The sequence below is a fragment of the Rhamphochromis longiceps genome, linkage group LG18 (assembly GCF_057381845.1).
Source record: "Rhamphochromis longiceps isolate RC_006_pf linkage group LG18, R_longiceps_female_GT1.1, whole genome shotgun sequence".
NCBI classification, from domain to species: Eukaryota; Metazoa; Chordata; class Actinopteri; order Cichliformes; family Cichlidae; genus Rhamphochromis; species Rhamphochromis longiceps.
The window spans coordinates 16,126,303-16,138,336 of record NC_140574.1 but is presented as its reverse complement, the minus strand read 5'-3'; the positions used below and the strand labels follow the sequence as shown (position 1 = coordinate 16,138,336).

The following is a 12,034-nucleotide window of genomic DNA, read 5'->3' as shown; positions in this document are numbered from 1 at the left end:
AAAAGACATGAATGCTTTAAAAGTATCAACATCAGCTTTTCTCTAACAGCATGGTGGGAGTTTCTAAAAATAACGGAGTCTTCATTAATCCCATGCAAACGCACACCTATCTGGAATAACCCTGACATATTACAAAACAATAATATGATTAATTTCCCAGAATGGAGTTGTAAAGGAATTAAATACTTAGAACATATATTAGAGGGAACAGAATTTATTCCATTTGACAGACTAGTTGAACAATATGGGATCAACAAGACAAGGTTTTTAGAATATCAACAAATTAAATCCATAGTAAAAAAGAAATTTAACCTCAGTCAAGTTGAATTACAAACACCACTAAGTGCGGCACATTTTCTTACTCTTAAATCCCCCAAATTATTATCTAAAATATACAGAACATTTTCTAAATTAGATGAATCAATATCCCTTCCTACTGCAAAGTGGGAAGCAGATTTATCAGTCAACCTAGACCAAAACTTCTGGTCTCAGATTTGCTTAAAAACTTTTAAATTAATTAAAAATCCCAGTCTGCAATTAATACAATACAAAATACTTCATAGAGTGCACTATACAGGTCATCGGATGTTCAAGATGGGCTTTACATCTTCCAACAACTGCTCACACTGTCAAGGCAATACACCAGACAATTACATCCACGCTCTTTGGTTCTGTCCACCAGTGCAAAAGTTTTGGCGCGAGATATGTGAAGACTTATCAAAGTGTCTGAAATGTAACATTCCAACTTCCCCCTTAGTGTGTCTACTGGGCAGCTTAGATAATGTCACTTCAGAAAAGAATATAGCCCATATGATCTTCACTGCCCTATGCATAGCCAAGAAAACAGTCCTCATGAACTGGAAAAATAAAAATAATCTTAATTCTAACCAAAATAGAAATTATCTATTAGATTACATTAGTCTTGACACAGCCTCTGCCACCACATTAGATCAATTGCTCTGGGCCCCTTTTATCAGCTCCATCACCTAGTGGGGGTGGGGGGTCATAGTTTGGTCCCGCCTTCACTGTTGTGATTGGTGAGGGGGTAGGGACAGGCTTAGGGCGTCGGGGGGTTCCCCGGAGGCATCTTCCTTGGGGAGCTCAACCCGGGGTAGCGGTCACGTCCGGTTGGGGGCTCTGTTGGCTCTCAGGTGACTGTTTCCTCGCGGCTGCGTGCAGCGGGGCTAGGGGAGGGTCTGTGCTGACGGACGTGGGTTACTGACCTGGCAACCTGGCTGCCCCTGGGTGGGTCCGGGATGGGCGTGAGGTTCTGGGGGCGCTCCGTCTCTGGGCTGGGGCCCGGGCCGGGCCTCGGGGGCTTGGGTCCTGGTTGGTGTGTTGCCGGGGTTGTGGGCAGGTGGGTGCATGGGGGCCCGGCCCTGGAGCAGGGTGCCGCCGGTGCGTCGAGCCGCCTGGGGGGCTCTTCAACTGGTGGGGGGGATGGTCACATCTTGCAGGAGCTTTCTTCTCTTCAGGAACTTTCTGCAGGAGGGGGAGATACAGGAGAGGTGGAGGAAGATCTCAGCCTGGGCGTTTACCGTCTTATGTAGTCTGGAAGATGTGTGGATGGTGGGGTGGGTGCAGTTTTCTCTGTGGTGGGGTTGGGTGGACTGTCCAGGGCTCTGTGGAGCCGGGGGGCGCTACTGCACTGGGCCCCGGTCTGATGGGCCTGGGCCCCCCTTCCCTGGCGGGTCGCGGAGGGTGGGAGTGCCTACTGGGGTCAGCGGGGGAGCTGGCCCCAGGGAGGGGTTACCTGCCCCTCCCTTCCTTCCCTCCCCATCTCCAGCTGCCTCCCTCTTCCCGCTCCTCCACAACCACCCACACATGCAGGGCCTTGGAGTGGGGATATGTCACCAGGGTGCAGAGGAGGCTACCCCCCCCCCCCCCCCGTCCCCTTCTGGCTGCCTCTGCCTCAATTTTATCCCACAACTTAGACATTCACATTATTCACACTCTCATTACACATACATATAGGATCTTGGGGGTGGGCACAATCACGGAGTCCAAATCACCATCAGGGTGTATACCTCACCCCTGACGTCGTTGCCCACCTCTCAATTTTAAATACACTTAGTCATTGAGGGCTAGCAGGAGGGACTATGCGCTTACCTGCTGCTCCTTGGCAGGTAGCTCCATGCCCTCCTGGGTTTTAATTGCACCTTAGAACACATATGCATCAACACTACAATGAGCGGGTGGAGGGAGGTTTGGAGTCTTCTCCCACCCCCATTCCCTGCGGCCTGCTGGAGCGGGAGGGCTAGTAGGAGGAGTTGGCCGTCCGACTGCGGTCTGGGGTGTGGGGCCTCCCTGCTGCTGCGGAGTCGGGGTGGTCTACCTCTCCCCACCGCAGGGAAAAGGGTAACACCACCTGGGTCTGGGTGCAATTCCCCCCTCCAGGGGCAAGGGTACCTAGACCCGGTTTGTAGAGTACGCTTGGGGAGTGTGATTGTGTGTACAGCGTCTCTTTATGTCTGTCTCCACGTTGGTTGAGTGTGGAGTGAGTGCATATGAGAGCATGAGGGTGGGAATGGATGTTTGTGTCTGTGTGTGCCTGTATGTCTGTGTCTATATGTCAGGTTGGGTATCAGACGCCACCTCTCTGGGGACACCTCAGGCCCTCCAAGGTTTGGAGGCCTATCTCCACCCACCACCACTTCCCCTGCCGGTGGCGGACTCCCTCAGGTGTCGGTGTGTTGGTGGTTCTTTGTGTCTGGGGGTGGGCGTCCGGGTACACACCGGCTCACTCCTTGGCGGCCGCTTGTCGGGGCCTGGGGCCTGGGGCTCGCTCGGGCCCCTTTGGAGGTGGGGTGCCCCCGGCCTCTCGGCCTGGGGCTCGGTCACTCAGGCACAGCTGGGGGCCGGCGGAGCTCACGGGCGCGTCACTGCAACTCCCCCTGACTTCTGCTCCGCGGCTGCTGGGCGAGCCCTCATCTGGGACTCTCCTCAGCTCTTACTGGAACAGTGGCGCGGCTGCCCCTCTGTTGGTCTTCCATGGTCTCTTGTGTTCTGGGGGCCTCTGGATGTCTGGAGTTTTGATCTCCTCCATACCCGCTTCACACCCTGGAGGACGGGGCTGTGGCCCCCCCACACTCCCTAGCAGATCATTACATGGAGAAACCTTTGGAATGCAAGCATGCTGATCCACACAGGTATGCACACATGGGTATTCACAGACGCGGACTAAAGCTTTCTTGGCTGCTGCCTCAAAGCACACTGTGCGCTGTCTATCTTGCGTGCTGCACAATATCGTTTATTATTTAGTAAATATTGATATCTATGACTAGCTAGTTTATTGTGATGGTGCTTTGTTTTCTCTATTATTATGTTGCTCTTTGTTGTTTGCTGTCTCCTCTGTTTGTTTTTTTTGTTTGTTTGTTTTTTTTTTCTCCATACAGGTGACCCAGGAGTTCTTTTTTTTTTTCTCTCTTCCCCCCCCTTCTCACCGTCTCTTCTCCCCTTTGGTTTTCTTTCTTTCTCTCCCCCTCTTTCTCTCATTCATTCCCCCTGTCCTATTTATTAAAAAAAAAAAAAAAAAAAAAAAAAGACAAAGGATGAACTGAAGCTCTGCCATCACGTAATGTCGCATACTGCTGTTTCTGATGTCATTTGGTAAAAAAAAAAAAAAAAAAATTGGGTGTAACTCAGAGAGGTGCATTAAATGATCACTAGGAGCTCACTTCAGTGACAACCATTTAAAATGGCTCCTTATCTCGCCTTTAAATGCAGTTATTTTCTGCAAAGCTGCACTTCTAGTGATAAAGAGAACAAGCTAAAGTGGATCCAATATAAAAGATTCTGTGTTTGAGTGGTAGATGGTGGCACATCACAAACTCATGTGAACTCACGTGCTAGATTATTAATTAGTGTTTTGTTTGTTTGTTTGTTTTCCTCAAATGGATTTTAATGGATCCACATAGCTTGCTTGGCAGTCCTCCTTTAGCCTGTCCAGTAGTTTTTGATTCACTCATGATTAGGAGCAATTAGCAAATCCCTCCACTAAGCATAAGCTGCTGAGTTTAAACTAACTGAAAAAGTAAGATGTAAACTGTGTTAAGGCTGAATGACTTCCTACGGTTATTTTTCTGAGTGCTAAGCAGGTTAATTAATAAGCAACTTATCACAAATCCCAGTGAAAACGGATGAACTCGAGCATAACGGTAGTGCTGTAATGGATTGCTTAAAGAAGCCCCTTTGTTGTAAGCAGTAGTCATTTCTTCATTGTGTGTAAGGTTAGATAACAAAGCGTGTATCACATGATTCAGATGTAGACTGAAACTGGGTAACAAAGTTGAGTAAATTTTCATGTTAAAACCTCACTTCACTATTTAATCATTGCTGACACACCTCCTACTTTCTCTCCCCGCCATCTTGGGAAATGTAAAGGTCAGAAAGTCCAGCCGTGCATCAAACACACACACATTTCCATGCCTATCTTTGTGAGGACACTTATTGACATGATGTATTCCTTAGCTACTAATCCAAAGAGTAAAAGAATGCTGTACAGTGGCCCTGAAAGCTCATTGTACTGCAATTTGAACAAAAACCAAAGAAAAAAATATTTTAAAAAAGCAAAAAGATACCATGCAAGCAAATTAAGACAACATCTTCAATATTTCATCACATCACTGCAACATGTTTTGCTCTTCCATTGTGTTTCCTGTAATTGAAGCCTTTTATTTTATAAGTGCTGCCTCTGTGTTGGCAAATTAGTTATGATATGTTCTTGTGCTTTTCAATTTGGATTTGTTTTCTTGAGCTGCAGTGCCTTTAGATGTCAGGGCTACCTCAATAACTAAGTGTTTATATAATCACACCCCTTGCTCTAATTTACACCGCATTCCAGCTCGAACTCTAAATCCAAATCTTAACCCTCAAGTAGCCCTTTGAAAATTTGTCATCAAGAAAAAAAAGCAAGCGAGCCTTTCATCATGAAATATTCAATATATGAAGTATAAGATATATATATATATATATATATATATATATATATATATATATATATATATATATATATATATATATATATATATATATATATGACAGGAAGGTGGTTTTCCCATATAAAAAGGCTTCAGTCTGGCACGCGGTGGACAGTTGTCAGTGAGGTGTCCACTGACATGTGTAAATGGGCCCTGACAGGCTTTGTTGTCCCTCTCTGTCCTAATGGAGGCTAAACAGAAAAGGCATCGAGATCAAAGTCGCATCCAAACTGTTTGAACTCTCTGAGGAAATGAATTAAAATAGTGGCCGGTGAGGCCAGCATTTTCATCACACTCAGTGCACTGATGGTAATATAAGCAGAGAAACACACATGCAGACAAATATTTATACACTCACTGGCCTCTTTGTTAGGTACACCTGTTCAATTGCCCATTAATGCAAATATTCATAAATCACACGGCACCAACTCAGTGCACTTAGACATGTAAACATGGCCAAGGTAACCTGCTGAAATTCAAAGTGAGCGAAAGAATGGGGAAGAAAGTCACTATGAACGTGGTTGTTGATGGCTGACAGGCTGCTCTGAGTATTTCAGAACCTGCTGATCTAGGGGGATTTTCCTGCACAGCCGTCTCTAAAGTTTACAGAGAACGGCCTGAGAAAGAGAAAATATCCAGCGAGTGCTCCCAATAAAAATGCCTTGTTGACACCAGAGGAAAACCTGAGCTGATAGAAAGTAACTGAACCATTCATTACAACCAAGGTTCACAGAAGAGCATCTCTAAATGCGCATGTCAAAACTTGATGCATCTGGGCTAAAGCAGCAGAAGACCACACCGGGTACCACACCCACAGCTAGGAACAGAAAACTAGTGACTACTGTTCACATGGCCTCTCCAATATTGGACAATATTGTCCTGACACAATACCATTAAAGCATTGGTTACACACCACAACCTACCTGAGTAACATTCCTGAACATGTCCATTCCTTTATGACCACAGTGTATCCATCTTCTGATGGCTAATGCACCATATCACAACACTCAGATCTCAAATTGGTTTCTTGAACATGACAGTGAGTTCACTGCAATCACATGCCCTTCACAGTCACCAGATTTCAATCCAGCAGAGCAGAGAGGAAATACAAATCTGCAGCACCTGTGTGATGCTGTCATGTCAATATGGAGCAAATGTTTTCAGCACCTTGTTGAGGCAGCTGTGAAATTAAAAGGCAGTTACAGTACAAGCAAGATGTAACTAATGAAGTGGCCAGTGAGTGTATAGATGTAGACAAGCTGAGTGTGAAGAAATAACTCACACAAACTATGAACAGTTGGTGAAAACACGCAAAAAACATTGTCTCTATATAGTATAATGTCTCTATATAAATTTATCAGCATTCATTATTAATTAACAATACATAGTGAATAAATAGAATTACCACACTGGATCGGCTCTTATCTGAGAAAGTTTGGAGGCTAACTCTGTGCATGAAGCTGCATATGAAGTAGAATTAAAAGCAGCAATCAAACAGTCTGTAGTTTCAGCAGTTTTCTCTTAATGACTAAGTGAAAAGCACATTTCTGGAATAAATTTAGGAGGACGGCTCATTTCATGCATCTTCAGACACACATATATTCGCGCAAACACAGACAAGTGGGAGAAAATTATCATAAGTCATATTTGAGATCAGTCAAATGGGTGTGCAGAAATGAATTTCAATAATAAAGCCTATTTCACAGATGCAGCAGCAGTTCATTTGAATCAGTAAGGCGATATCTGCTGCCCCTAATTACCAGTGACAGATTGGGATGAGATTATCCGCCACTCTAATCTATGTTATGAATCTCTATTGAGGATGATTCAACAGAGATGGATAAAGCTACTTTGAATGATTATTGGGAAAAGGGGGGGGGGGGGGGGGGGGGATTCAGGTATTCATTGTTTGCTTTTTTGGGGGGATCAGTAACTTTAAAGTCTTTTAACTGATGACACAGGGGTACTTTATTATGAAAATGTATTTTCTGTGTGCTCTGCTCTCCTCTTGGATGCATTCGGCTGTCGACCACAACCATGATCCCTTGATTTCAAATTGATCAGCCATGTCTATGAATATCAATTGAGCTGTTCTCTGGTGAGAAAAACACAGACGTCGTTCATCTGTGGGGAATTTAAGAGTTCTGCATCAGTCAGTTCAGTTCGGTATAACTTTGAAAAATATCCTCAGGGAAATTGGCGGTCTCTGGTTTAACACAACATTGATTGAACTACTTAATCTAGAATTTTAGCCACAAGGAAAACTGCTGATTCTCTGCACAAAAAATAGGAAAAAAAAGAAACGAAAGGAAAAAAGTTTTGGCTAAAAATGTCAACAACTGATATTTTCCACACCTTGTGAAACTAGTCAAAACTGCCTTGTGCAATACTAAACATGACAGCCGTCACAGTCAGATTCTGTCCAGAGCTGACATAAACCTTGACAATGTCATGCAGCTGCAGTTACAGTTTTTCTTCCAGTTAGGATCCGAACACATGCAAGTCATCACAGAGGGAAAACAAAGTCATGAGGTAAAAATTAAACGCTCACCAAGCTTTCCTGAAAGCAGTGCTGCCTCTTAATAAATGTAATAACCGAGTAAGTGAGGCAGGCAGTCACACTGAACAAAGGCTCTATGAGGCAGTGCTTTGTCTGTCAGCTGTCACTACAGCTTGCCTGCTACGGTGTAAAACACAATTGAGATATTCCTTGTCAGTCCCCGTATCAGCCAATTTCGTTCAGATAAAAATAGCAAGTACACATTTTGATATTTGTATTTTTAATACGAGGATTCGCAGAGCCTCTGGGAAAGTTGTAAAACGCTGTATTTTGAAAACAGCATGTCTCAATTTTTAAAATATTCCTTCATATTCTTTCTTCAAACACAGACCCAGATTTTTCCGCTCTTAGTTTAGATTCAGTGAACATCTACATCCCGTTTGGTTACAGTCTGGAAAAAAATAAATACTTTTTTGTGGAGAGGAACACTAAGCAAACACCAAACTTAAAAACGGGTAAACACCATTCACAGACAGAGCCTTTGAACGACTCAGTGTTGAATCAGCTATAAATACACAGCTATGTTATAATTGTTTTCCTCTGCCATCTAAACCAATGAGCCTAGAGGTCCTGCGGTACAGTGATGGACCACATCACTGGGAAAATGCACTGTACCTCAGAACCTGGGCGAACTGCCTGTTGAATGCACAACAGCCTCAGCCAAAACACACAGAACCAACTTCGTGTGCTGCTCTGCCTGCACAGTGTGTTTGTGTGTGTGTGTCCCTGTGTATGCAGACATTATAAATACAACTGTGGCAACGTTTGAAAGCTCAATACTTGATCACCGTGTTGGGCGAGTTGTTCGGCCGCTGCTGCTGCAGATGTGAATGAAAATTTCTAGCCCCATTTTGACTGCACGAGCTGCATCAGCTCATGCGGGTCAGAGCTTTTCCGAGCTTACAGCATGAAACGTGATGTAGTAAAACACAATGCTCTGCCTTTTAGGGCAGCTAGGTTACTGTGTGCTTACACAAACCCTAATTGTACTGTTAGGGTGGGAAGAAGCACTTAATGGAACAAGAGCGTAATCACTAATCACAGCTGCTTTTTGTTAGCTGCCATCCTGTTAGGGAACTGACAATATGTCTGTCATTAGTCAACCGTCTCTCTTGAAATTTCAGCTTAAATGTGTTGTTTTCTTTTCACTGAATCTGGCAAAACAGCCATGTGGTCCGATAAAGCAGCAATTTCAAGAGTTTGACTTCCAGCGCAGAGACAATTAAAGGTTTTGAGCAGATGCGAGTAAAAAGCTTTTGACAACAGAGGCACTTAGTCTCTCCTGGAGGACGCACTCTCTCCTTAACACTGAACACATTCTTCCTCAATCATGATTTGCAAAAGAAGCAATGGACAAATTTTGCGGAAATCAGAGTGAATTTTGCAGATTTCATCAATATGGGATGCAAAAAATAATCATCCTAAAGGAGGTACTTGAGTTTTACTTGGCACACAGCACATGCAGATATCTCTCTGACAACCTCTCAGTGATCTGTGCACACTTTACCAACATTAAAGCAGCATCTTGTCTATCAGGCAGGGTAAATGTGCTTATTGCATTTTTATTTTCATTTTGAAATGACTTACCAGGCATAAACCGCTGAGTAGAGAGATGAGTAGAAAGTCCAGATTGCGGAGAAGCAGAGAGGATCCCATCCCTGACCTGAGGCAACTCTACCTCCAAGAGTCCTTGCAGGGCTCAGACAGATGCTGATTGAGCTCGGATGAAATTATTTAATCTACTTAACTCTCTTCAAAGTGGAACGAGTTGTGTTTTTTCACTCCATCTGGCCTCTCGATGCTTATGATGGCTTGTGAAATCATAACTCTGTAATCGCCTCGCTCTGCCCTCGATTTAATTTCCTATAATCTACTATATGCTCCGGCTCAGTCTGCTCTCTTTATTTCTCTGCATCTGTCTTTTTTCCTCTTCTGAAATTACATCCACATGTCAGAACTATTTATGTCGCCCTAGCTCTGCGGTGGGAAGTTCAAATGATTCTTTGTAGGGAAGAAACCGACGCTGTATTTTTAGGTCTTTTAAATTTCCCCCTCAGACTAACTTAAACACTTCAGTATGGAGCTGTGCGCCTTGCGGCTTATTCCAGTATTCTTTTCCAAGCGTTAGATCAGCGTTGTACAAAAATAAGCCCGAAACGTATCATTCCATCACCAGTCGCTGCTGAATTTCACAACTTCAATCCTGTGACTCATGTCACCATCAACAACGCACGGATCTATCGTGCAGGGCGGCAGTGGAGCAGAAGGATCGCAGACAGGGTCTACTTTGTGCATTTAACAGTAAATGGCAGCCAAGTGAAAGAGCGGAGCGTGAAATTTCAAACTTTTAATAGAAGTGTCTGATTTGCGTGTTTCAACTCAATCACTGTACGCGTGTTCGCTACCCCTGGTTACCGGTCTTTTTCTTTCTTCTTCTTTTTTTCTTATAAATTAATAAAAGCACAAAACGGTAGTGTATCAGTTGTCATGTCCACAAACCGTGCCGAATTATAAATCTATCCACCGTGACAGACAGAAACGGCATGTATGGAACTCTGTGGATCTGTTTAAGCTACCGATGGTGATGTGAAAAGCTTCAGAAAGGAGGAAAAACGCCAACTTGGTCTGAATAATTTAGGCTACTTACTATCAAGAGAAACCCAAATTCACCCTGACGGACAGATAATTCGCAAACGCGTGTTTGTTCGCAGAGTAAGCGCAAAACTTGAAGTTCCTCGTGTTGAGAAAGCGTCTCCAGATGTGGCAGGAGGCAGGTCGTGCTCAGTAGTGAGTATGTGGATGGAAAAGGAGGGGGGGGGGGAGGAGGGGGGGGCGGAAAGGAGGCAGGTAGGGTGGAGCGTAAGAGCTTTTCATTGGTGCGCTCTCTTACGTTGGAATAAACCACGGCTCCGAAATGACATATTTTCTCACCCCTCAAACAAACTCCACATTCAACAGATCGCAGGGCCTTTGCCAAACCGCTTTTTTCCCCCTGCACTCTCTCAAAAGTTGCAACTACTAGTAGGATTGGATTACTGAGACATAATGCAGGAGAGCGTGCACAATTTTCTTTTAACGAATCGAGATTTTTGTTTGGAAATGAAATAATAGAGGATTTGTGGACAGTCTCATAGCAGTTTGTCTATACTTTATACTTTATGCTTTTTCGCGAATATGTTTGTGTGACACTGTTATTTTAATCGTGCAGGCAGACATAATTATTACTATTATTGTAATGGTGATAATAATATATACAAAGTCGTTCCTAATCAAATACCTGTTTATAACTGATTATCAGGTTAAGAGACGATTAACCCTTTAGTGTCCAAATATAATACAGGCCGCCTGGTCTTATTTGGTAACTTTGGGTGTAAAAGTCCGAAATCATACATGAGTGAACGCTTTTTCCGCCGTTCTTTCAGATTAACCTCAGCTTTCAGCTTTGCAGTTGTTTTATATTACTGACTTTTAAAATTGTTTAAAGGGGGGGAAACAGTTTTTGTCTTCACGGTTATAATTAAGTGAAAACTGGTATTTAACATGAACAAAATGTTAGACAACTTGAAATATGAACTATAAATGTTTTTTGTACGTTTTTTGAGCCTTGGTCTCTCTGTTTTTCATAATGTCACTTTTATATCCCAAATGTCCAAGCGCTTTATGGACTCTGTGATAGATACTAAAGTAGTTCCTGTCCACCTGGAGACAGAGACCCACATTGACACTGATGACACATGATGACACTGCCATGCCAAACCAGGCATGAATGCATGCAAACATCACATATATGTTTTGACTATCTTCCTTGTTCCTTCCTTCCTTCACATTTCATTCTGTAATGAAATTATGTAAGTGTCCCCATCCCACTGAAAATTTCCACTTTCTGATTTTGAAGTCTTTCAATCCCGCTGTGATGTCCTCATTTGACCAAGGCAAGTGGGAAGATCTCCAGCTGTTTAATTTTTTTAAGTGTTTTTTCTCAAAAGTGATTCTAGAACCACCAGTTCAGCAGGTTATGATGATGGTTTTCGGGGAAAATGCTGGCAAACACCATTGGAGCTGCTTATTCCAGTTGCTATGGTACTCTGACAGCAGAATGTACAGTGCTGTTTTTTACAGTGTGGTCACAGTTGTGATCAAATGGCACAATGACTGAAATGCCCCAGCTGTTAAACCATGCAGAGTCCCAGCTATCATAGAATAGTTGTAGGATTATAAAACCACCTCACAGGCTCCCACAAGCAGAGATATAGTAAAAGGCAATTTCAGTCCTGCTGGGTGTAACCTACAGTGCACCACCTAGAAATACCCAGCTACAAAAGGGTACATATTTGGGCCCAGGGAGTAAAAAGGTACACGCTGGCACCATTTCATCTAGATTTTAAAACAGGATTACTTTTAAAAAGATTGTGTGTGTGTGTGTGTGTGTGTGTGTGTGTGTGTGTGTGTGTGTGTGTGTGTGTGTGTGTGTGTGTGTGTGTGTGTGTGTGTGTGT

At 43.6% G+C, this 12,034-nt stretch overlaps 1 protein-coding gene across 1 annotated transcript in view; it reads right to left on the bottom strand.

Annotated features, from left to right (window-relative positions):
- pth1r (parathyroid hormone 1 receptor) overlaps window positions 1-10,307 on the bottom strand; it is a 52,203-nt gene extending 41,896 nt beyond the window's left edge. The window contains exon 1 of the mRNA XM_085389437.1: window positions 9,127-10,307. Coding sequence (XP_085245563.1) covers window positions 9,127-9,195 — 69 coding nt within the window. The 5' untranslated portion in view covers window positions 9,196-10,307. The remainder of the gene's footprint in view (window positions 1-9,126) is intronic.
- Between the last annotated feature and the right edge of the window lie 1,727 nt (window positions 10,308-12,034).